The sequence below is a fragment of the Canis lupus genome, chromosome 3 (assembly GCF_003254725.2).
Source record: "Canis lupus dingo isolate Sandy chromosome 3, ASM325472v2, whole genome shotgun sequence".
Lineage (NCBI taxonomy): Eukaryota > Metazoa > Chordata > Mammalia > Carnivora > Canidae > Canis > Canis lupus.
Window position 1 is genome coordinate 9,662,263 of NC_064245.1, and position 27,896 is coordinate 9,690,158.

Genomic DNA, 27,896 nt, shown 5'->3' on the forward strand with positions numbered 1-27,896 from the left:
ATTATAGAAAAGTCAAATCAAGAGTCAGATGAGAAGAACTTTAAAAATAAAATTATTTGTTTGGGGCTCCCTCAGAGATGACCAGAACCTATTCATCTAGGAGCACTTGATCTAGCTAAGAACCGGATTCCCACTCCAGGGGAAGGTTAAGTGGTAGAGCAGAAACACTGGAGAATGAAGGACAAGTAAGTGTGCTGTAGCTGGTTGGAGATGAGCAAATACGCCAGGGATCTGTGTGTCTCTGTGTGGAGGAAATGAAGTAACAATGCCGATGACTCCATTGATTGAACATTTATCTTCTCGTGTAATCCTCATAAAAAATAGATTTTATAAATCTCTTTAGAGATGAGAACAATTGAGGCTCAGAAAGTAAGAACTTGTTCAAAAATCTATGTAGGAAGTTGTAGAGTTGGGAAGTACTTTATTTCATAAAAATAATACTAGCATTTTTACAGTCACATTTTGGAACTTTTCTGATCTGGAACTGCCAGGGCATAATACACATCCCCTTCCTTGGCTTATTAACAGCCCACGGGGCTTTCAGTTACAGGGTGGAGAGGGTCATCTTTTCCAGAATGAGAAGCTGTGTCTATCCTGTTCTGTACTTGCTCCCCAGTGACACACTTGGTTGCTGGAGGACTGGACCATTAAATGAAAAAAAAAAAAAAGAGAGAAATATTTCCAAAGTTAATTTATATAGACAAATATAATTGTATAATGTAAATAATGATCCCCTGGTAAAACCCAGAGACTTCAGTTTCAACTCATATTACGGTCAATGGAAAATAAAGCAACTCCTATGTGTGTGTATTCATGGTAGGACTGATTTTGAGAAACTATGGGTCTAAATTTTAAGAACTAATGTGTTGGTCATACTGTATATCAGCAATTTGTTATTAAGACACTGTATTAAGAGTTAACCTAATTAACATAATAAAGTAACAACCTAAGTAAATATAATAAAAATATTTAGATTTGAATTCATATGCAAATATGGCTATATAAATACAGATTATTTAATCCAATCTGTAGAAATCATTTGTCTCAAAAAAATCATTTATCTACATTTTTTGGAATTAATTTTCATTGCACTTACACACATATACTTTTTGCGTGTCTACACTAAAATATGTGACACACACGGACAAATATAATGGAACCATTCAAAAGGATATCTTTGTTTACATAACACAATGGTGATTTGCCATGTTATTCTGGACGAAGAGCCCTTGACTGCTTTACTAAACTCAGAAGCATCATTACAATATATGATCATCCAGAAATATTTCAAGACATGAATTAGGTCTATTGAGTATGAAAGGGTATCCTGAATTCAGAAAAATAAAATCTTTGTTTTGTATAGATATTTGCTGCATATGCAGTTTTCAATTTAGGAATGGATTGAGCTATAAAACTTTAGTTTCTTATTTGTTTTTGTAGATTTTATTAATTAATTGGGGATTTTTGCAATAAATATGTGATCAATTTCTATGTGTCAGATCCAGTGTTGGTTGGTAGAGGTACATTGATAAACACCACCCTGATTGACACAGAGCTTGCACTGCAGCAGGTGAAACAACTGAATAACTAAAGAAATTATTTGTATTAGAATTAAGTATTACAGAGGAAAAATGGGTGAAGAATAGGGAAGACTTCCCTATTATTGACTGTTTTATTCAAAAATAAATAGTGTAGTGATATGTGCCAGGTGTTATATGCAGCACTCTACAAATCTTATGTTATGATAAGATTTATCATAACAGTTTAACAAACCTAGAAGGTAAATACTATTCCTGTTTTACTGATGATGAAGTGAGACATGACCCAGTTAAATATCTTGTACAAGTTCACTAAGTGGTGGCCCTGGTCCTTGAACACCCCCCCCACACACACCGGCTCCAGTGTGCTCCTAACTACTGTCAGTGATACATCTTGTTAAACTCTGCTGCTTTTCACTTGTTTGTCTCTTGGAAAAATCTTCTTATATAACATTTTAATAATTTTTATGAAAAGCTAAACTCTTGAATGGGATACACAAGATAAGGGGCTTTATCTTCAAAAAAGATAAAGATAAGGCCTTATCTTTCTTGTTGCACATTCATGGTCAAAGATGGCAAAAATGTCACTAATTGCAGTCTTATTAGTAGAGCATACATAATAAATAGGTGACTGTACATCTCCTTATTTAGTTTAATTGTACTTCAGAAATACCAGTTTTACTTAGAGGAGAACATGTTGCAAGATAGAAATATTGTGGCAATTCTGAAGGGATATGTTCAAGCGCCTTAAAGGTTAAGGACGCAAGTAATTTATTATGTCCACTTTCTGTTTTACTTATGACTTTCCTTTCCCTGTTACAGATCTCTCACTGTCAATATCCTTTGTTTTCCAACCTTTTCTTTATTACTCTAAAATAGAATTAAGGCAAAGAAAAAAACTTCAAGTAAATGAGAAGACTGACCAAAGCATTTGGGCAATAGTTGGAAGGAGTCAGGGAAAATGGATATAAGTGATATACACGTGCTCATGTTTGGAAAAGGATTAAGGTTAAATTTCTAATCCATGAGAGGAAAAAAGACAAAGGAGAAGGCTTCGGGCCTGAAGATAATTGCTTTGAAGAGAGACAGACAGTGCTGGGAAAGAGTCCTTGGTCATAAAGATCTCAGGGGCTCACCTGGTTCTTTGGTTCACTGGGATCCTTTTGGTAATTGTTTCACCAAGCGGGAGCCTGGCAGGCTGTGGCATGCATCACTGATATTTCTGTATCAGCATAGTCACATTTCATGGAGAAAGATCTGTGACGTGACATAGTCCTGTACCTACAAATCCCTATTCTCACGTCATCCATTGGAGGATCACTGCACTGTATTTGGACTCAAATGTCTGCATCAGAATTCACTGGCATTTCATAATAGCCCACTTGTCAGGGCTTTGTCCTTTTCCTGAATGGGATAATTAAGCAAATGAAAATTGTTCTCAGTCTCACACTGGGCTAAGACATTTCACAGGAATCTGCGTCTTTGAAAAAGCTGAACTCCTCCTTTGTTCATTTAGGGAGTAGTATTAAGTGAAGATCTTTCCCTTTTTTGACTTGAATCAACCTCTGTGGACTAAGGATCTCCCACACTCCGTGCAAACTGCTGATCCTCCTGTATTAGAATTCTTGAGCTTTCTATTGAGATTTGTGAAAGGCGAACTGCAGATTTAATCCTGAAACACGGCCTTAGATGTCTCTGGAGTCTTGCAAGTGAGAAAATCTACAGCATAGTCTAGGCTTTTGGCTTGAGAGAAGTCTTTTTGCAAAGATGTGCTTAGAAATCTTAAACTCAACACAATTCCTATCTAACACATTTTTTGTTTTATTCTATTATGAGCTGCTTTTAGAGAAGTTTTCAAAGAGGTCCTACTTTTTGAGATCTGAGGGAGTAAAAAGTAGAGCTTCAAGCTTACAGGAGTAGCAGAAGATCGCTTTCTCAGGTGTTCTGGGTGAGTGCCCTGAAATCTGCTTGCCCAGCACAAACTAGAAACTCTGAAAAGCTGAGGGAAATGCTCCTCATGTCAGGACATATTAATTTATCACCCATCAGTCCATTAGGGTTTTGCACAGTGGTAGGTTTATGCCGGCCCCAGTTGGTAATGAAGTCACGAAGTGGAAACTCACCTCCGGAAGGAAGCAAGGGCTCCTGCAGGACCAGGTGATTTGCTTTCTAGTGAATGGGAGTGGACTCATGCTTCCTTTTTACAATCACAGCTTCGCTCTGATTGGTGAGCTGTCCCAGAACTGTAAGTTAAGGTACTTGATTTTTCACTTCAGTTTATGTATCTGCAGATACACAGGAAAATGGATGTGGATAGAGGTTCAGTTTGAGCCTTGAACCACTTAACTGGCATTTAGAACAGTGTGCACGGGGCTGATGAAGCACATGGCATCAGGGAAAAGCGCTACAATGGAACACAGGAAATCTGTGATCCTTAAAGGCACTTCACACTGTTCTCATAGAGTCACAGAGATCTCCACTGTGAATGCCACTACTATTTTGGGAGCAAGCAGAGTAACAAAGGTACATCCTGGACTTCCTAGAGTGGGCTGTAGCCACACGTGCAGCTTGTGTCTGAAGCCAGGATGGCCTGATTAAGTACAGGGCCCACCCACTGTGAGAAAACTCTCTGGCATCCCAGCTGCCATTCAGAATGTGAAAGCCAGGATATGACCTGTCAAGATGAGCCACTTCAGCATATTGTGGCAATGCAGCTGTCACTGAAATACATAAGTCTCCAGAGAAAAACATTCACACTGTTTCCAAGGTGGGATGAATACAAATGCACAGCTCCAGTCACACTGAATGTGACTTTTTCAACAGGATCATCTACGCTTAATAAGCAGATGAGTGGGAATGACCCTAGGATCTCTTCTCTCCTCTTTGATTGCTAAACATCCTCTGGAAGCAAAGCGGCTCAATATTTCTCTTGGTCTGTATTTGAGAGAGGCAGGGAATACACATTTAAATTATGCATTGTTGTCCTTCTCTTTCCTCAAGAAACATAAACATTTCTATAGATCCCCCAAGATATTACAATGAAATGTCTGAAAGAAATTCCATATGTGTGTGTGTGGAGTATGAAAGAAAGTTCTAGAACCCAGATATAAAAGATTTCCTATTTATTCCTTGATACTGAACTTACCCTATTCAACATTTTTATAAATTTACAGCATTAATACCAACATTTATAATAAAACTTGAAAACTTTGAATATGTTCCATTAATGTCGAGAGGAATTCAGTAAGTAAGATTAGTGATGATATAAGCATTTTCCTAATTGAAGAATTAATATACATGGTCCCTCGGGTATGTTCAAATAAGCAAATTAATGATTGATTGATTTTGGTACATTCTTGATAAAACTAGCTGAAATGAGTCTCATTACAAAATTGCCTCATCTTAGGCAGAGTTTTATTAGGGATTGTACAGATCTGCATTGCCAACCAACAGATTTCTAAAAGCAAAAGGAAATATGAAAAATATTTGATTCAACTAATGCTACAGTCATAAAAGTCATGCTATCTCAAACTATTTTTTACTTTAAGGCAATATTGTCACCTACGTATTCTGATAGATAATTGGAACCTACCTATGGAATGTTTAGGTATATATACATTTGCATAGCAATATATTTACATATGTATATGTTTATTTACATGTGCATTTCTACATATTAGTGTATTAAATATAATTATACATGTAAATAGAATATTCAACATACAACTATATGTATTATATTGACATACTCAGTAGATAATACATATTCACTTTTTAAAAACTTATTTAAGTAATCTCTACCTCCAACATGGGGCTCAAACTCATGATCCTGAAATGAAGAGTCACATGTTCTTCCAACTGAGCCAGCCAGGTATCCCTAGATTCACTTTTTAAATTGGAATGAAATATCCTATTTCCTAATCATAACCTGTAATAATTTGTTTCACTTGTTTATCTTAGGAACCCTTGATTCCAATAATTTATCAATTTACTTAACCAGTATGTTCATGTTTCCTATGTAAAATTATGGAGTATGTTCATGTTTACTATGTAAATTTGTTGAGTAGATTAATGTTTCTAGTCGGCATATATAGAAATTCAAAACTCGTCTACTGCAAAGTACCGGAAAGTCATCACTGAACCATGAGGTAACCTTGAGACTTTCTCACATGTCATTTCTCCATTGCGCTGTGACAGATATTTTTTTTTCCCCAAACACCTATCATATTCCCCAGATGGCTTAGACATCATCCCTGGCAGATTATGAATAATGTTTTAGGTTGAACAGATGTAAGCAATTTGTAATTTTTCCCCTTTCTGAACCAGCTTTGTTTTGATGAATCAACTGGAAATTGAAACTTATGTAAAACTCCTGTTTGAAAAGGAGCAATGTTTTCCCACAGTGGAGTATGTAGTCAGCTCTTAAGTATGGACAAGAGACAGGCAACAGGGAAACTGGCCAAAATGTATGACAGTGAAAACTGGAAGATTGTCACGTAGCGTTGCAGTGCAGTTCCCATTTCTTTAGTTCACAGGACCACATATAAAAAATAGTTTTAGGTCATTCCAAACCAACCCAATTTCCACCAACTTTTGAAAAGAGAGTATATGTATCAGGTTGCCTGTGTTTCTCTCTGTTCGGAAAACTTCAGAGAGCTAGTTTGGGAAATGTAGAAGCGCTGATTAAATGTTAAGAGAAAAGGAAATCAACTATTCTTCTGGTAAGGGTTTGTTTACTCTGCCAAACTATATTTTTACATAAATCACACAGATTACAACGATATTTTTTACCTTAATATAATCAACTGAAACTGAACCTTACTGGCAATTCACTTTTAGGGAAAACACTCTGTAAGATATAAATGAGTTAAATTACTCCTTTGTTTAAAAAAAAGATGATAAAAATCTACCTAAGTAAGACAAGTACATCTTTACTCTATAGGATGCACATTTACAGTTATGTACTGATATTCCATTTATAACAATATGAATTATTTTCCTTACCCTAAAACCGGTTGCCAGACATAAAGACCACTTAATGTCTAGAGTTCAGTCACCGTCCTATACATTCACAGCCTATCTGACCTGATAATTCTTGCCGTGGGAAAAACAGTCATGGTATTTTTGGTTTTCTTTAAATTAAAGTCTATGAGACCAAACTAACTGCCACTGGTCTGGATTAGATAACTCTGAATTCTTAAACATGTGAGAATTTGGAAACAAAACAAAATTTTGGAAATTCCATATGCTTCACACAGAATGTGATACCCAAAATGTGAACTATTGAAGACAGCCATCAGTACACTTCGTATTTCTGTGCTTATTACTACATTTCACCATTACTGACTTGGAAAGTTTAATGTTAATATTACAAAATATTTTTAGGTAGATTTCGTAGACCATTCTCAAAGCCTTTTTAAACCTTGCACCATTTTGAAAATCAGAAATCTTATGCCCTTCTTTAAGTATAGTTGTTACTTCAAAATAAATAGTGTGACTTAAATGCAATCAAAACAATTAGAATATTTATTATGCTTCTACTTTCACACCACTCCAGAAATCCACCTGTTTCCCCTTCTTCAGTGAATAATCTCTGGCTTTAATAAGCTAGTTAAGGATCTTATCTGGTCTCTCATGTAGGCAGCCATTTCAAGGAACTCATTAGATATATTTTCTTATTTAATTAAGGAACTCTACAGGATAGCCTACGTTGTCTCCTTTTTTCCTCTTAGATTCTATAATTTAATGTTTTTCAGATTTATAGATTAGTCCCTGAGTTCCTGAGTTTGCTTTTTATACACAATTGATAAGCCAAAGACTAAAAGGCTTATTTTCATTCCAGTGCAAAATGAAGGACCCTCCAGACAGCTCTTACAGAGTGCCCGCGAATTTTAATGAAATTTGCAGCTTTTTGGTGTTGCATTTCATTTATCCTCTTTTATTTGAAAGTATGAATATTAAGATAGCAGCTGGGACATTTGAGAGGTGTTTTATTAGTTAAGCAAGACCATTAGACATTCAGTGTGAACTTTCTTAATATTTTAAACTTAATCACTTTTATTCCAAAATTTAAATGTAATTTGCTCTCCAGTAGCGTATACTCCTTTTCTGAACCTGTATATTCCCCCGATTTCAACTCTTGCTTTCTGTATTCTATCATGTTTTGTGTATCGAGGAAGTTTATAAATGAAATTTGAGTCAGCATTCAAAACAATATTACACGAAGTACTAACACAAAGAGAAACAGATGGTCAAGAATACTGTACACATGCTTTGTAAACCAACTCCCACAGATTGCCTGTCTTCAATTTTTTTTCCCCAAGTAGAATCAATCATCAGATAAGTGATTTTGGATTCTTTATTATGGAAATGTTCCTCTTGAACAACAACAAAAACAAAAAGCCATTTCAATTACATTTCCATTTTAAAGAAAGTTATGTTTCACCCTCCTGATAAGTTTATTGTTATGAAGTCTAAGCTAATTATCTTTATCAGCTTATATTCTCATTCAAAGAGTAAGGAAAAAAGTTTTGTGACTCTCATTCCTGAATTTCTATTATATCAGTATAACTAAAAGAAAACAAATCATGTAAAATAAATGGTTGTCTTAGGCAGTGCCTCTAAGCTTACGTGATTTTCATGATTGCTGTATTCAGTCGAATTGCATAGTTCACATTCTAAATGGAAACCTTATGATCATTTCTCCCTGCTTTTTAAGATTTATCAAGTTCAAAAGAATTAACTATTGGGTTTTTTGTTTGTTCGTTTGCTTTGTTTTGTTTTACTAGATGATTGGCCCTAGTTGTATAATGCAGGCAATAATCCAAGTTCTTTAAACAAAAACAAGAACTAAACTAAACTCAATTCATTAGTTGAGTTAATGTTCTGTCATGTACACAGGTAATATGGCTGACCTTCCTAATATGATTCCATCAGCATGATATATTAAATTGAATTTGTATATAAAATTCATAATTTATAATGAGCTGTTATTTGTATCAGAGCATTCAATTTCTCCAATATTCCAGAAGGTAAGATGGTTTACTTTAAATTTATGGAGCAGGAAACAGACACAGATAAGCAGGTATCAAGTGTGTGTGTGGAGGGGGGGCGGGGAGTCTCACTAAACTTAAACTGTCAGGATTCTTCCTAAAAACTAGACTCAACAAGGAGGGACACAGAAGGCCCAAGTAGATGCCTAGTTGAAAAGGGAGCCCACAGGAGCCCAACTAAATTTGGTGGAGAGAATCTTCTACCTAGGAGAGTGATCGCTACATCGATAGTAACTTCATGTTTAATCTTTTGAGGAACTTGCAGACTGTTTTCCAAAGGGTCTACACCACTTTACTCTCATGCACAGCTACCAGCAATGGATGAGTGTGCAATTCCATAATATCCTCAACACCACGTATTATTTGTCTTTTTTATTATAACCATTCGAATTGGTATGAAAAAGTATCTCATTTTGGATTTGACTCACATTTCCCTGATAGCCAATTATGCTGACCATCTTTTCATGTGCATATTGTGTGTGTATCTTCTTTGGAAAATATCTATGCCTTTGCTCGGTTTTAAAATCAAGAGGTTCTTTTAAAAATATTTTTATTATTGAGTTGTAGGAGTATTTTATGTGTTTTGATGCAGGTTCCTTATCAGGTATTTTGATGCAGATATCTTTTCCATTCTGTGAGTTTTGTCACTCTTTGCTGGCATCTTTTGGAGCGCAAAAATTTTTAATTTTGATTAAGTCCAATTTAATTTTTGTTTTGTTGCTATCTAGTAAAAGCTTTGCCTAAGGTCACAATACTTTTTTCCTGTATTTCCTTCTAAGAGATTTAGAGTTTTAACTCTTAAGTTGACGTCTAAGATCCATTTTGAGTTCTTTTTCTCATATGGTATGATGAATGGGTGCAACTTCATTCTTTCAACATTGTATTTTAACTGAATATCATGACAAACATCATAATAGGGGCACATCTCAGTCAAGGTACAGTTTGTTACACAACAGCCTGATTTTAAATACCATTTTCACTTTAATACTTTACTATTGCAAAGAATAGCATATTACTTGTAAGTTGTCTTTACGACTGTATTCCATTATTTTATTTCCTCAGAAGAATAAGAACTTTAAAAAAAAATTCCACTAATGAGCTTAAATTTAGCAACTATTTTATAAATGTGATTTATAAATTAAATGCTCCTACCTAAAAATACATTGAAGGAATTGGCATTAAGTGAGGCTGAAAGAGAGGAAAAGGAAGAAAATTGCCATTGATTGCATCAGATTGGAGTTTCATCAAATATAGACTGACATCTGGAGGGGAAAAATACCCAAGTATTTATTAATATTTGACCTAATGAAAATATTATGTACCAGCTAATAGCCCTTCAAAGTTTCAGGGATAAAAATATAAAATTTACCCTATAATTAGGAAAACTAGGGTCTTAGGGGTAGTATTACAACAGTAATATTTCTAGTGACATGTAGCTTTGGGATATAATTCAAATCCCAAAGCCGGCATCAGTGGCATTGCCTTCAGCTGGATGCCCCTTTATCAACTATATGCTCCTGGAAAGCTGCTTATTGAGTGATAAATTTATGGCAAGGACAAGGCAGTTGTCTAAGTGGACAGTCCCTTCAATACTGCACACTGTATGGCAGGAATAAATATAGAGACTAATGACCTAAATTTGATTAACCTCCCCAAATGCTATTATTTTGATACTTGCTGGGAAGGCTTTAAAGAACTGCTCTGAACTTGCTTATAGCTATCTTGAATCTGTTCCTTCACTGGGCTTTGAGAAGAAGTCTGAGCTTTGGCTGATGGTTAGTTTATATACTTTGCTAGCAAGCATTTTACATTATTGAATGGATTATAGATCACATTTGTTGGTCTTTACTCCTTTTGAAATAGATTTTAGCACAATTCCTATTTGGAAGGTTCATGTCACCTGACTTATTGATGGAAACTGGGCATACCCATTTGTAAGTTGTTCAAATCAAGCTAAAATAAGGTCATCAGATCATTAGAAGAGTTGTTTACATTTTATTATAGTAAAAGGGACTTTTATTGGGCAGTTGTCTTTATGTTCTCTGGGAATGTGGAAATACAATATTTAACTGCCTTCTTGGAATAATGTTTATGTAAAGAAAAAAAATTTCATGGATAAAATACCACTATCATTTTCATCTTTCAATATCTAACCCAGTTTTGCTAAGCTTTAGGATTACCTACTCCCACTTGCTTTTAATTATTTTTTCTTTTCTTGTAGGACTCCATATCTTATGAAACCATTTATTTCATTGTTTCCTTTTCATCTTAATAGGAAAAATGCAAGGTTTCCATAATTTTTGACTTTCAAAAAGCAATCTGATCTCATAAGGGGGATCATACACAAGGCCCATTAGCATTGACTTCATTTAACTCCTTTATCATGTGTCTAAAGATCATCCCCATTCTGTTTTTAGTATTTCACCTTTTGGACGTCAATACTTCCTCATTCTGGCAGTTCAGGTCATAAATTTCAGTTGTCTTTCACAGTTCAATTGGGTTACAACAACAACAAAAAAAAGGTCATTAAAACCTGTGGCTTTACATCTACTTCTTTTTTTTTTTTTTTGCCATAGCCCCATGCACCAATTTACGTTTTTAAGAATAATCTTTGAGAATTCCCCAAAGAGTATTATCTTTAATATCATTTTTTAAGATTTTATTTTTAAGTAATCTCTACACCCAATGTGGGGCTCAAACTCAAAACCCCAAGATCAAGAGTTGCATGCTCCACCAACTGAACTGGCCAGGCACCTCCATTTTTAATAGCATAATATAGAATCCATCTGTAATTTTTTTTTTAAATTCTCTTTCACCTAAATCTAACCAACATGTAATATACTTTGGGAATGATCCTTTTAAATTCCATTTGGATTTCTTTCATGATAAGTAAAGCCTAAAGGATCCCCTCTGTTTTTAATTTCTCTCACATCTCAGCAAGTTTCCACTTTCTTTGACATTATTCTCTTCCTTTGGTTGTATCTTTGAAATTATGATGGATAATTTTATAATTTTTAAATAATCAAAAAATTCATTTATTATGAATTTGTAAGTAGAGAAAATTTTCTGACCTCTGGATACAAGAATTATAGGAAACTGGATATGACGTTAAATTTTTTAGCAGGGGTGATTTTATCCAAGAGTAATTGTTGGATATGCTGCATCTGATGTCAGATCGCACATTATTGAAGTAAGAGTAGTTAACCACTACAAGCAAAACATAGATTCCAGCTGCAAATGGAGGAACTCTCAGGTTCTTCAATCTGGATTCAGATTACCTGTGATCTTTTAAAAACAAGAATTTTAGATGTAGTAGGAACCATATTAAAAATCTCATTTATTGTTGAGCAAACTAAAGCTGAGTAAGTTTCGGTGGTTTGCCCAAGATCATATATTTAGCTTAAAGTAAAGTAAAGCCCAAACTCCAGCTTTTCTGGTGCGTATCCTTTTAAATACTGTCACTCAGAAATTTCCAAACCATGAGTATGTTCCTTTTTATTAAAACTCTGGCAAGAAGAAGTTAAATATGCATTCATTAAGTATCTGCTTTGTTTCCAACACTGTGCTTGAATATCACATTTGAGAGAGAAAAATAGAAGACTCATTCATCTCTTTCTGTTTTCATTTTATAATAATGTTAAATCTCTCTTTTATCTTACAAGAAGCAAATTATGCCCCCATCTTCTCTTCTTACAAATAAGGTATAAACAATTACCTGGAAATTCTTCTCTGGCAAGTTTCTTTATATTAAATTTTCTTGTGCAAACATTATGAGGCTCCAGGTCAGGAAGATTATATCCTCTCTCTCTCTCTCTCTCTCTCTCTCTCTCTCTCTTTTTCTTTTTTAAAGATTTCATTTATTTATTCATGAGAGACACACAGAGAGAGAGAGAGAGGCAGAGACATAGAGGGAGAAACAGGCTCCATGCAGGGAGCCTGACCTGGGACTCAATCCTGGGACTCCAAATCATGCCCTGGGCCAAAGGCAGGTGCTCAACCAGTGAGCCACATCCCGGAAGACTATTTTCTATTACAACCGGTGGTGAACTGGAGCTAGCTGGTACTGGCTGACAGGAGTGGTTTATACCTCTCTTCCCCACTCAGTGTTCCTTGATGTCAGGTCAATAGCTTGAAATCCGCCCTGATGGGAGCATTTACATCACAGAAATTTGCAAAGGCTGCAAATTAGCAATTCTTTCTCCCCCAGTTAGTGTCTGCTGTTAAACATTTACCAACACACCAGTGTGGCACAGCACAATTTGCTAGGCACATTGGCTGAGCAAATTCAGACAAATTATTTACTTCTTGAACTTTTCACTGGATCTTCTAGGAGGTAGAAATGGTAATATATACTACAATATATATAATGGGATTTTGTGAGGAGCATGTGAAAATACTTTAAAACTGTGAGTATGAAATAGAATTACTAATACCATGGTAACAAGAGTTAGATGTTCACTAAAAGAATACGAGACACTCGGCAAAAACCAACATATCATAGATAGTTCTTGAGTTTTGTAATACTATCTACTTTCAACCAGGCTGTGTATCTGGCCAGATAAAAAGAAGGCTGAAATTCAGAGTTAAAGTCAGAGCCTGATTCCTGTAGTAGACCTAACAAATAAGTACCAAATAGAATATAGAGATTTTGGGGCCTACATTAGTATTCCTACTCCCTTCCCCATGCCACGAGAGCTCTAAGCCTCTGATGAATCAGGCTTTTGAAGGTCAGTAGAAACATATAGAGCTCTGCGTGCAAAGGACACCTAGAAAAAATATTGGCAAATTGACCCCTTGTGGTTATAAATTCCTGCTTTCATTTTAATAACACTTCCAAATACTTTAAGAAGCTTATTCATATCTGCATGGAAATCCCTACCCTTTGATACAATGTCACTGCCTTTGACATTTGCAATGTGGTTAAGTAAGTTATATATTGAAACTACAAAATCATCTGACTTGGGATACTTTTGAGAGTGTTCATGGGAAAAGTGGGTCCTATGTACTGGTCATCTCTCATTTACCCTTGAAAGAAACAAAAAAAGCCAAAAAAGCTGCATGTGTAAAACACACCACAAATGACACCAGACTGTTAATTGCCACAACACCACATAGAACTATGTTGTTGTTGTTTTTTTTCCTATATGAACCCTATGTCGAAAATTTCCCCAGGAAATTACTATTTCAAGCTGAATTCTCTTGAGAAGCTAAACAAGCCCATTCCTTTTTAGTTACATTTGAAATCCTCATAGCCAGGGCTTAAAACCTGGCTGTCACCTACAATCTCTACGACCTTAAACTGGTTATTTAACCTGCCCAAGCCTCGATGTCCCCATCTATGGAATAGCATCCATTCATGGGTTTGTGATGAGGATTAAATTAGCAAAACAACATAAGTAGAGCTCTTAGCACAGTCTCTGGTCCTTTATACACACACAGTAAGTCAGTATTACCATTGCCACCTTATATGACAGTGCCTATGTTTTTACTCCTGAGTTTACTCCTAACTTGCCAAAGACCATCAAGTATGCCTCTCTATCCCTTCGTTTCCTCACATGAGAGGTAAATATAAGACCCATCACTTTTTGCTTTAATGGGATGCTATAAGGATTAATTCATAATGGGTTGAATTATTCTGAGGAAAGGGTGGGAAGTTCTTGTTTTTGTTTTGTTTTGTTTTAAGAAATTATCACCAACCCTACTTTTATAGAAAGATAAGCTATTTCATAATCTTAATAAGAGGTAGTACAAACTTTACCAAAACAGTTTTAAAACAAAATTAAATTTTTCCTCACTTTAGAAAGCAAATTCATGTGATGGAGCATACTGCAGACTGGGAATAAAGTGCAAGGTTTGAACAGTTGAAAACAAAACAGCAGAGATACTCCATTTCAAGATGCCCAGAATGGCTGCTTTATGTTTTATATTATGTAGCCTATGCACATGTACTTTTTCTAAGAATGAACCAATGTATTAACAGATATGGAGAACAGAATATCTGAACACTGCTGTATAATATTCAGGTATTATTAAAAATTAGTTTTGAGGCATGGGATGTAGAATTGGGGAGATGAACCCATCTTCTGCAAAGATGAATTATGGAAAACTAATTCGTTTATAATATCTCAAATGTCTGTAGACATGTCTGAGCCAGAAGCTGTATTACTTAACCTTAACAGGATTTTCCTGCAGAACAAGCACAAAGCTTGGTTGTGAGAAGATAAAGAGGAGAAGAGAAGCAGGCACCTTATGCTATGTACTTCATATCACACTCCAGATAAAAGAATTGCTGGGTTCATCAGTGGAAACGTGGCATAAAATACTAAAACTTGACACAGTGGAATTCCATATTTTATGTTCTAGAATATTTTATATTCTATTTTATATTCTTCTAAAATTTTTCATGTTTGATTTCTGGAAGAATAGTATCTTAAAAGGAAAAAAAATACTTATTACTTCTAAACTTTTAGACTTCTTTATTTAAATATAAACGCAAATTAATGCTACTTGTTTGCCAAAACGTTGAGTGTGAACTGTCATAAGTATATCAAAGGCTGAATGTTGTTGAAGATAAGTCTTTTTTCTTTTATTTGGAACATGTTGGTTGTTTGAAATAATATATTTTGCCTCATCAGGTGATCATTACCTAATTTTATTATGAGATGAAATCTAACCCATTATGGGCTTCCATATCAAAACTACTTTACTGAGTACTTTCTTTGCTTTTCAGTATATTAAAACCTGAAAAGAGTTAAACAGAACTGAATGGGAGGCAGGGTAGCAGAGAAGGACCGAGAGTGTTTTCATACAGTTGAAGGCAGTGGGCAGTTTCATGGAGAGAGAAGATTTGAAACAGCCATGGAATCTTATAGATAGAAGAAGTCCCAAAGCCATACAATCAGATGTTTTTGTTTCTCCACCAAGGAAACCTGGGCATTGAGGTTAAATGCCAAGACCACAATTCTCCAGGCAGTATCTTTATACAAGGCACCAAGAGAGAAGTGGGATGCGTGAGTGGCCCTGAGAAATGGGTTGTTGTTGGGATGTGTTAAAATTCAATTAGTGTTACTATGTGCCAAGCTAATGTTATGACCTTCACACTTACTATCTCTTTTACATGATCATAACAACCTTATAGGGTAAATTTTATTGGCTGAGGTCCAAGAAAGTGAAGTAGCTTTCCCAAGGACTGGGGCATTCTATCACAGATTCAAACTCACCTTTTGTGATGCTGATTTGGTGGGCAAACATTGCAGGTGTTGAGTTGGTTTGAAATAACAAACGGGAGGGATATGTTGGAGGAAGAGAAGGTAAGACACCTTGCTTAGCAAGAGCAGAGTTTCCAGGCTGGGAAGTAGTGAGACCTATGGAGGCTATTGCATCTATAAAAAGTTGGAAATGTTCGATTTACACATAAAATCCAGGGTGAGTTTGTTTCATACAACAAGATAGAGTATTACAACACCGAAGCAGAAAGAAAGGGAGGGAGGGAATTAATGACATCTGAAATAAAACTTAGCCTAGCTAGTGAAAAACATTCTATGTATGAATGATTAGAATATATATTAACATTCAAAACAGCCAGGGAAACAAGAGGATGCAGCACATTGTAACAGTGGTTATCTCTATGTAGTTGGATTATAAGTAATAGTTTTCTTCCTCATTCATTTCTTTTTCTTCAAATTTTCTGCAGGGAGCCTGCATTGATTTTATGATTAAAAAAAATCAATTTCTATAAAAAGAAATAAATACATGGAAACTAGATTATTTGCTGAATTGAAAACATTGCCAATTTTAAACTACCACCAGAAATGAATTTGAGATAAAAATTAGAACAGCTTCTACTGAACTAGAATATAACTCGTTCATTATTTTATATATGTATTATTTTTAATTCACTTTTTTTCCTAATTAGGATTAAAAACTTAAGCTAACATTCTGTTTTTGATTAACTCTTCACAAGAAATTGGTGGTTTTTAAATGTCAGCTTGTACATTCCAGATATGGATTTTAAAACCGTTCCTTGGATTTTGGCTTGTAAAGTTGGCAGATATTATCTAACTGTGCTAATAGAATTTAAGAAGAATATCCATTTTTGTCCTTATCACATATGGAACATATTCCTGGGCAGATACTGAATTTCAGTAATTTATGTTGACCTATATAATTTCAAGCCGGACATTAGATTTATAATAAGCACATAGGTAATTCTTACTAACTATATTTCTCTCAGTTCCTGTGTCTTTTTTAAATTTCTTTTATTTATTTACTTCGTTAGTTAGTTCCTGTGTCTTTTTAATTTCATGGAATATTATTAGCTGTAGCCTTAGTTCTCAACCTGCCTTAAGGTTCTGTTTCAATTTATCTGTTGCGTGTTGATACCATTCATTCAGATCTGTTTGATAAATGGCATTTATTTTGTTTCTTTTCTCCAAAAATTCCTAAAAATGGGTAGCTAATTTTTCTTTGAATTATTTAAATTGTTACAAGCCAAATATCGGAACACTTTCGGATTTAAAGCAACATTTATTGACAACAGTGTTTGAACTGCACAGATTAAAATAAGTTTCTAAAGCCTCTCTATCCGTTATTTTCAAATAGGATGCTCTGTGATCTGAGTTTAGTTTTCAAAACATGATTTTTATTAATATCGATTAATTTACATCCTAGGTATATCTTCCCTATTCCAAAATTCACAAATTTCTTTCCTCCATAAAATCCTCACTGAAGTCACATCACATACTTGAACACTGTCCCAAGACTTACATTTTTCTGTTGTTTTCTTCTGGATGTGCTAATGTCTCCAGTTACACTCCTTTGCCTATTCTGCTTTTTAGATGTTAGGTACTTGAGGGTAAGAAGACAACCTCGCTGATTTTCTGCATGTGACATCGCATATGGTGCCCTGGGTCAAAAAATGTTGAGTGACTGTATATCTCTGACACTATTTTAAGATATTAAGGTCAATAATTTTGCCTTTGGCATTTTTCTACTATTATAACTGCTTGTTTGTATTACATATAAAAGTTACTTTGGTATTTTTGTCTATGATTGATCACAGTTGAATTGCTACCCAGGAAATCTCTCCAGAAAATGGAAAGTGTTTATTTATAAGGTGTTCTTGAACTCACACATAATGTGACTTTGGAGTCCCCTACAAATAATAAAGTGCTATATTATTTCCTGATAGGTATTTTTTTCTCACTTCAGAAATAAAGTAATTCACTAAGACCTTCGTATTGCCAGACTATTCCCAGTCATTGACATTCCCCGATAGAAATAATTATTTTTTTGACTGAGTTTGAACTTGCCTCGGCCACTTTAAAAATTTATAAATATATGCATTTTTAAAAACTAACCAAATTCATCAACTGACATTTGTAATCACACACAGATCACATTCACAAAATTTTCCAATAATAATCATTTTGTGTTAGAACATCTGCTTTCTCAAAGCAGAGAGAGCTTTCAGCTGTATCATGGTCTCTTCAAACCCTTCAAATTGTAGTGTAAACTCCTTGCACAGAATCAGTATCTATGGTTTCTTCATGATGTTAACAATGCATGTACTATGGGTTTTGTTCATTAGCTACCTTTGTGTTGTGAGAAATTCTTAAATAATAATTTCTGAAAACTCCTTAAGAATCCTCTTTACTGAAAATAGGCTTTCTTAAAACATTTTTGATAACAAAAGATGTATAGTGCATTTCATATTGCTCAAAACAGCGCGTGGCCTTCAATCCAACTAGAAGAATAAAAAAAATGAAAGATCAATCCCAGTTCAAAGGAGGGGAAAAAAAAGAAGAAAAAAAAAAAAGAGGAATGATAAGTTTTGGATATTTGTAGGAAGGCTTCAAAGTCCAGTATTTCTTGATCAACAGTAGCCTAGGTGTATTTGATGTCCCCTAGAAAGCTCATAAATTATTTTTAAAAAGACAAAGGGAAGAATATTGTGTAAAAATCACAGGCAAATATGTAAATACAGCAGTGATCAGAATCTAGTAGAATCTTCTACCTTACATTTAGATGGTGGACAGGGTAAATATTTTCCCAAATATGAAACCAAGAGTAAAAACAAAAATTAAAAAAATATTAACTTTATTCTGTTAGTAATTGGACAACTTTGAACATTAAAGAAAATCTACACTCTTCCTCTTTTAGCAGTTTCCACATAAGATAATGAGTATGACAAGAAGTACTGGAAACCCCCTTCCTTGCCAGGGGTGATGAATAACTTGTGAGTTTGCATGCTTTTCAGGTGAACAGTTTGGCAACAATGATTGATCTGAATATTCTGGAGTATTTTATTGCCTTTGAAAATGAATAGTATAAAATACTTACCAGCATTAAATTTATTCTACCTATTTAACAAAATATTAAACTGAATAAGTAGTGAATTTTTTATGTTTATATGTTGTTTTATGTTGTTTTCCTGTGGGTTGAGGCAATATTTTTAATTAGCTTTTGTAAAATGGGATTTGGACAATTGAAATTAAATAAGTCAGATTAAGGCAAGCAGGGTATTTGGATTTTTAATTGAAATACCAGAGATTTTGAAAAACCTACGGGCAAGGTTTAAAATTCTCTCTTTCTAGGAGAATTACTTAATCTCTGCCCCATTACTGTGTCTTTTGCAGTCATATTTAACACTTTCTGAGAAAATTCTATTCTGTATATTCTTATAAATGTTCACTAATTCATTTTGAATATGAGATTCCATGGTAATATCTGCCATGATCAGATGTGGAATCATCTACCATGATTCCATGGTAATACCACTTTCTAGGTCCCCTCACTATTTACATATGACCTCAAAAATAAGGAAGACAATAAAGGATAAGGAAAAATAAAACAAATATGTTAAATTATCTAAGTGCTTGAGAAATATATTAGTTTCTTCAGCAATCTTCTGAATGTTATTCATAAGGATATTTTTCCAATTTAATTTACTTTGATTCCATATCAAGTATACACAAATTACAATTTTAATTTACTTTGATTCCACATTAGTATATACCTTTTGGTAGGGTGTGTTGTATGTTTCTCTAAATTCTTCTCTTCTCTATGTTTTTTTCTTTTCCAGTTACTGGCTGACAAACAAAGTTCCCATCAAGAGACCCAGCACAGGTCTCCTCATGTATACACTTGCCACAAGATTCTGTGATGAAATTCACCTGTATGGATTCTGGCCATTCCCTAAGGATCTGAATGGAAAAGCTGTCAAATATCATTACTACGATGACTTAAAATATAGGTACTTTTCCAATGCCAGTCCTCACAGAATGCCATTAGAATTCAAAACATTGAATGTGCTACACAATAGAGGAGCTCTGAAACTAACAACAGGAAAGTGTGTAAAGCAATAAAGCACATTTGAAAACATACAAACTGAATACGCACTTCTTTTCTGAAGATGCTTCCTAAGATTTGAAAATAGGATCCAAAACAAGACTGAGTTTCAGCATCCACCAAGTATCTGCAAGGTGATAAAGGATATTTATGAGAAATCCGCTACCAGCTGATGAAATACCTGCAAAGTGCTCTAAAAAACACATATTTTGACTTCAAGGGTCCTAGTAAGTGCCACTTCCACTAAGAATACAGTTTGAATGTATAATCAGTAGTGTTTACAAGATCCAACCATACACTTGTCATTAGTTAATGAGGCAAATATGTTCATCACTGTTGGGCTGCCACGGCAACACCAAGCACATTAGGAGAGTAACCCAGGAACACAACTCAGCCCTGGGGATTAAACCATCCTTGTCAGCAGAAATCGAGATGGAAATAGTTTGAGCAGTGAAATCCATAAGATGAAACAACTCAAGTAAATGCCTTCAGTCAGGACTCTGAGTCTGATCATGAATTTTGTGTTTTGTTTTTTGTTTTTGTTTTTGTCTTCTGGAATCTCTTTCGGTTTGGGTATTGGGTGCTTAGAAATCCTTTCTGAGATAAATATGAATGAGATAACCTTCAAGGAATCATTTTTTAAAGTTCTTGTATTTTTAAAAAGCAGTCACATGATGACTTTGTGAAAGAGTTTTATTTTGCACAACTCCAAACCTCCAGATTTTTTTCCAGTGGTGTAGAAGGTACCAGCTAAACTGTACCACTCAGTAATTTTGAGCCATTCTAAAGCAAAGAGTTCTATGTCATCTGAGATGGTAACATTAGCAGGAAAAAAGAAAGTCCTTTTGGTACCAAAGATTGTACTGATGTTTCTACACAACGAACCATTCTCCTTTCATGAAAATAATATATTAATATATTATGCTACTAGTATGGAAGTTGTCTTTAGAGATATTAAATTTTTCAAACTCAAACCTTATTTTTATTTGGAGGAAGACTTCCATAGCTTTTACATTTCATAATAATTTTGTGGAAGCATTTTGCCCTTTAGATAAATGTTAGACTGATAGGGCTGAAATGAGACTTCCAGTTCTTTGATACTCCCCCTATTATTCAAATGGAAAGATTGGCATTCTCTTTATGTTATTGTTAAATTTTCTTAGTGCAGAAATAACATGATCAATCGAACGTTGCTTCCATAATAGATGATTAATTTTAAGAGGTTTAATAATGAAACTGTGTGTCAGTATTTTGCACTTCCAGTGAATTAAATTAACCAGTATTTTTTTCTGTGGTTAAATTTATTCACATTATCACATTAATGTGTTTTCAAAGAAGCACATGAAATTATTAAGAAAATGATTCAAAAAGTTTTAACATGTGATAGACTTGACCAATAGGCCAGTTTTCTGTTAACTTAAGCTACACTGGTAGATAATCCTAATGGTAAATTGTTTAGAAAGCAGAAGTACTGTGTTCCCACTTCTATTCTTGGTCTGAAACACTTAGATGACTTCTTGTTTCTTAGGGGAGGCAGTCTGAGGAAAGGAAAAAAATAGCGTGGGGAATATGTATGTTTTGTTTCTTAGGGAAGACAGTCTGAAAAAAATAATAAATAGCATGGAGATTATATATATCTATGTTAACATAGAAAAGGATGTTCACAGTAGGACAGTTCTTAATATATTAATAATATGTAGTATTATTTTTTAAAATATAAGAGAACCTTAGGTTTCCGAATACTATTTTTTAGAATTCATGTGTCTCTAAGAAAACGAAAAGAATGCATAATGGAGATGCATAGCTAAAAATGGACAGAACATGATGCACTTTTATCATTAACCTCTGATCTATTGGAAATCTTAAAATAATTAGGCACATATTCTGAATGTAAATTTGAAAAGTCTGATTTACTTAAATCCAAAGTAGGTGATTTATAGAATCTTAATTTTTACTATATTTACTATTTGTGGGTAAGTTGTTTGAGCAGCCTTTAATCTGAATTCAATAAGAAATCTGAAGTCACATGTAAATTCTGATAGGTAAAATCCATCTCAGAACTCATTCAAAGTATGTCTTTAAAAGTAGCAGCAAGGAACCTTGCCATTTTTACTGCATCATCAACAAATGTGTTTAAATAATTTCAAGGCCACAGCAAAAGCATCCCAGCCACTCACTGTTTTGTGCATTAATGTTTATCTCATAGATGCATTGAGTAGTGCCTTTTTAGCTTCGCATTGCTTTGTTAACCCTATACTTTGTGTTCTCTAAATAAATTGCCCAGTTCTGAAAATGTTCAGCATATAAAAAGGGCTTCAGTATCGACTGAGACTACTTTTGTTCATCTCAGGGAACTTTCAATACTCAAGAATGAATTCAATTAAAGGCATTTCGCATTCAAAGATAACAAATTGTACAAGACCATTTCACTCCCTATTGTATACCTTTCCATCCACACCCCCCCCCCCACCTTCACAAGCTACTGTGGCCTTCTTACAGGGATGAGGCAAGGAGATCCCTGAAGGCTAAATAGCAAGGATAAGAAGAAAAATTCCATTTAACCCAGAAGGGGCCAAGAGGGATCATGATAAAATCAAATTATAAATACATACTTGAAACATCTTTTTTTTTTCTTTTGAGACTATCATATGTTCACAGCTTTAATTTTTTTGTTTCTTTTTCACGATTTACCCCCGTACCTGGCAATGCTCAGGCAGCTGATTGTGAAATATTCTTGTCCTTTAGAGAACGTGGTTGTTACTGTGCTGTTGACATGAATAGGCCATGGAAACATTTTCATCATTATTACCCGGCCTGTTCTATATTTAATATTAAGTTGCTGGAATTAAAAAAAAAAGAATCAGTAACAGATTTTCTGGGCAAATCAAGTGATTCAGCCCACAGGACTGATGAAATTACTGTGGAAGTTTTTCTGTCTGAAAGAAGGTGCTGGGCATTCAAATGTCTTTATGTATTGTATATCATATGAAATGTATATCAATTGCTAATGGGAATTTCTACATATATGCTTACATAAGCAATTTATTTAAATAATGCTATGGGTAGTGTACATACCAACTAGTTATTAAGCTTCTACGCAGGAAAAGGGTGAACAAAGTAATTTATTTCTAATTGAGCCAGTTAGTCATAATGCTCACGATGTGGTATTTGGTTCATAAGAGTTGTTTTCATGTGCTTATTGTTGGGAGTATCTATAATTGTGGAAGAAGTATAGGGAGAGTTATGTATAGTTAGTTGTTACCTCTACAAGTCTGAAAGTTTCCCCATTAGACCTTATCAATATACCAATGTTTTAAAAACTGAGTGAGAGAGGATTATTGTTCATATTTGATTAAAGAAAATCCAAATAAAGCCCACCTAGAAATAGAAATTTTATTATATATGTGCTATAGATATATCTATATAGTACAAATAGACACGTGTGATGCATATATACAATGTTATATATGTGTGTCTTGTTACACACACAGAGTCTGTAATATACACACACTAGATTTGTGTCATGCTAACATCTTCAGAGGCTGTACTGTTAAGCGTTCTGGAGATAAGAACACTTTAGAATAAAGAAGTTCTTTTGAGACTTCAGTTACTAACCTGCTTTAAGAGGGATCTACTTTATAACTGAATTCTATTGTTCATACCTAAAAGAGTTTCAATAAGGGTCTAGTATGGCCAAATCTTAAAAAAAAATTTTAAAAAAAGGAAAAAAAAAAAGAAAAAAAGAAAAAAAAAGAAAAAAAAAAGAAAGAAAAATTAAAAATTAAAAATTAAAAAAAGTTTTCAAGCTGGAAATGTATTTGAATGACAGTTTTCAGATTGTGGCTCCCAGGCCCTGTGTCTCCCACTTAAGTAGCACCTTTTAATAAATACTGTTTCTTTGTGTAGGCAAAAGCACAAGTGTTTCCAATGTATATAGCAGGAAAAAGAAAAAAAAGAGTTTACAGAGATAGCACTGCTGCACAGGATAATTGCTACTGAGTATTTCTTATATCATTTGTGGAACTGAAAGAGGAGATTTATTCCGTCAAGTTCATTCTGTTCAACACTGTTTCCTATTGTTTATGTACAGCAACTGGGTGTTATTGTTTTATCATTTGTAAAATTGTAAAATAAATTAAATCTCCCTTTTTTTTTTCCAAGTTTTCTCTGATCTCTTATATCCAAGCCCTCGGTTCCACTTTGTCTATCACTATAAGACGACAGTTTTTAAGAGGCTCTAGTGAGTGCTTTGGTCTTCCCTGCCCCCTCAGCCCCGTCAATGGCAATTTGACAAACCACTTATTGTCAAAACATATGTACAGGAACATGAATAATATCCAAAGCGCCGTGAACATCGGGAAATCCTTAACAATTTTTGGTGTGGTACATTGTTTGTGGTTGAGGGAGTGGAGTGCCACACCATTTACATTTTTTTTTTTTGAATTTTATTATTTATTTATGATAGTCACAGAGAGAGAGAGAGAGAGAGAGAGGCAGAGACACAGGCAGAGGGAGAAGCAGGCTCCATGCACCGGGAGCCTGACGTGGGATTCGATCCCGGGTCTCCAGGATCGCGCCCTGGGCCAAAGGCAGGCGCTAAACCGCTGCGCCACCCAGGGATCCCACCATTTACATTTGTATCCAATTTATATTCCCACGTTCAGCTGTCAGTGGGTCAATCAAGTGTGGAGGCTGGAGAGGCCAAGGGCTCCTTACACGCGGTGCATTCTTGTGGCCGCCCTTGACTTAGGATTTCAACTGCTGTTATAGCCCTTACTACTGTTGGCGGTTCACGTTCCAGGAGATGATTCTGAAAACCCGCACATTTAAATCTTTTTCTATGGCTTTCTCTGCCAAATCTACGTTTTCAGACTCTGCACTATTTTCTCTAGAAACTAGTAAGTCTGTTTTCATGAGGTCGCTTTTAGCATTCTGCAATTTTAAAGTATTTGCTAGACACCCAAGAGTGAACCATTAATAATGTTTAATGAATATAGATCTTATTTGTATTTACATAATTACCTTTTTTTTTTAAAAGATTTTATTTATTTATTCATGAGAGACACAGAGAGAGAGGCAGAGACACAGGCAGAGGGAGAAGCAGGCTCCCTAGGGGATCCCGATGTGAGACTCGATCCCAGGACAGCAGGATCACGATCTGAGCCAAAGGCAGAGGCTCAACTGCTGAGCCACCCAGGTATCCCTACTAATTACCTTTCATTTCCAAGGATCCATATACAATGAGTAATCCCTGTTGATTCTTGGAATAAAACCAGAGCTCAGCATAAACCTATGAAATGGAAATGGTACTATCTCAGTTTTACAGATGAACTTGAGAGGTTATGTGACTTGCTGAGGGTCACATAGCTCAGAAGTGAAAGAACCAGGATTTGAATCGAACTGGTCTGACTTCAGCGTCTACCTTCTCACCCATCACATTTTGATGCCACCTCTTTTTAAATGGCAAGAAGTTCTCTAGGAAACTAAGTTTGCAAACAAATTATTATTTAATGAGCACAATGCTAAGTGAAACAAGTCATTCAGAGGAAAACAAATACCATATGATTTCACTCTTATGTGGAGTTTAAGAAACAAAACAGATGAACATATGGGAAGGGGGGAAAGGAGAGAGGGAAACAAACCATAAGAGACTCAGCGGTAGAGAACAAACTGAGGGTTGCTGGAGGGAGGTAGGGGGGGATGAGCTACATAGGTGATGGGTATGAAGAAGGGCACTTGTCATGAGCACTGGAGAGTATATGTAAGTGATGGATCACTAAAATCTATTCCTGAAACCAATATTACACCAAATTTTAACTCGCTATAATTTAAATAAAAACTGAAAACAGAAAAAATCGCACATATTAAAAATATAAGTAAGTATATAGGAGGGGTATATAATTCAGACTTTCAGACTGTCCAATAAGCTATCCTTGTCTTCAAATAGAGCAATCTTCTTCAATGACAAGAAGATCTGTGCCCTCCAGGTCAGTGGCTCTTTCCTAGTCGTGCTGCATGAACGCTGCCAATTCTTGCTCCAAACTCTTTCTACATTATTTTTTAATGCAAACTCTATGACTCTTATATTAGAGTCTAACTTTATGTATCACAAAATCTATTACATTACAGTTCTTTAAAACTCTAACTGAGAGGTGCTTGGGTGGCTCACTTGGTTAACCATCTGCCTTCAGGTCAGGTCATGATCCCGCGGTCCTGGGATGGAGCTCCACATTGGGCTCCCTGCTCATCAGGGTCTGCTTCTCCCTCTGCTGCTCCCTGCTTGTGCTCTCTCTTTCTCTGTCAAATTAATTAAGTAATTAATTAATTAATTGATTTTAAAAATCAATCTAAAAAAAGAAAATTAAAACTCTAATTATAATATTCCTATACAACCATTTGATTGAATTTGGGTGTTTTATTTAGCAACTGTTTAAATACCTTGAGGTTGAAGGTATGCAGATGACAGAGTTCATGCATTTTATGTATTTTAAAAATATATTTTACTAATTTCCTTCTCTTTATGAGGGTCGTAATAACCTAATCTCCAAATTATGGGGGCAGCTTAATGATTTCCCCTTAAATGAGTTTTCATCATGCACAAGCCCACAAAATAAAAAACAAATATTGGATATAAGAATAAAATTAATGTTTGATACATTCTTAAGAGACATATCTCAGTCACTGAGTTGCTTAATTTCCAGAAACTCAAAAACAAATTATGTGAAATAATTAAATGCCAATATAAACCTCCCTCTCTCTATCTCTCTTTTTTAAATTTTTTTCTTTCCAGATTGCTGATTTCTGACTCAATCACCAAAGTAGAATTTCTCACATAAACACAAGAGAATACTAATCCAGGACACGTTCCACAAAAAATATGCTCATTGAGTAAGCATTCTATATATCTCTCCTTTGGAGATTCAGAAAATACACAACATATTAAAAGATCTGAGATACAATAAAGAAAAAAATTCTATTTAAGAAGACATAGGTAATTTTGTATGTAATTTCCGTTAAATGTGAACTTATGTTCTACACAACATACTTTGAATAATACTTCAGAATACAACAAGCAATGCAGAGAAAAGAACATGCAAGGCTTCAGGTAGAAAGGCTGATAATTTACTCAGTAGATTGTTTTCCCCATAAACCAAAATATTATCTTAGTAATACTTTCAAATATGAAAAAATAATTTTAAGCTGATATATTTATTTCTTCTCTAAACACCCTATATTAATTTTTACATTAACAATCATCCTTTCTTTTTCTAAAATACTAATCAGACCATGGCTGCATGTTTAAGACCAGTCCCAAACATAACTTTATTGCTCATTCTGGGCAATGCAAACAAATTAGCTTCAAGGCATTAATAGCTCTCTCCGGGCGGTCTGTCCAGAACAGCTTCCTTACCTCTAGCCTCCCAACACCTCACAGATGGGCTGTCTATGAGCACATCTGCCAATGCTGCCAAAGTGTAAACACACTCAGCTAGCAGCAGATGTTTTCCAGGAAAGATCACTACACTGGAGTTGTTCTGCTGCGGATTCTATGTTAGTTGATCTCCATGATTGGGTGGAAGGTCATTGTGTTCAAATAGATCATTTGTCTTTCAGATATCGAACAATAACAGGGGAGATGCAACCTCAACTGTTTGGTATTTACCATGTGCATATATGCAGAAATCTTTCTGAAGGCTCTGCTAATAATAAGTCAAATTTTAAAAACATTCAGATAGTATACTGGTGTCATATAACCAGTAGAGGGGAAATAGCAATTTTAAGGACAATAGAACTGAAGGATTATTGTTAAGCACCATGACTGACGCTCTGGAAAAATATAATAAATAGCTACTGCTAATTAATAGGCAATTGAAAAAAATAGAGAAAGGGACTCCCTGGGAGTTCACACAGATACATTCTTCCTCAGAGGAGGGAAAGAGAAAAAGCGGAGGAGCAG

General features: G+C 34.8%; 1 protein-coding gene and 1 long non-coding RNA gene across 2 annotated transcripts in view; one reads left to right on the top strand and one right to left on the bottom strand.

The window, feature by feature from the left end:
• Nucleotides 1-24,099, top strand: part of ST8SIA4 (ST8 alpha-N-acetyl-neuraminide alpha-2,8-sialyltransferase 4) — a 93,223-nt gene extending 69,124 nt beyond the window's left edge. The window contains 1 exon segment of the mRNA XM_025437168.3: nucleotides 19,674-24,099. Coding sequence (XP_025292953.1) covers nucleotides 19,674-19,956 — 283 coding nt within the window. The 3' untranslated portion in view covers nucleotides 19,957-24,099.
• LOC112653222 (uncharacterized) lies at nucleotides 398-26,238 on the bottom strand. The gene is made up of 8 exons (XR_003131979.3): nucleotides 26,109-26,238; nucleotides 25,154-25,229; nucleotides 22,639-22,778; nucleotides 19,991-20,066; nucleotides 17,357-17,495; nucleotides 15,811-15,972; nucleotides 2,675-4,472; nucleotides 398-639 (listed from the first exon to the last, which is right to left on the bottom strand). It is a non-coding gene; the product is annotated as an uncharacterized LOC112653222 (long non-coding RNA).
• Nucleotides 26,239-27,896: the final 1,658 nt, after the last annotated feature.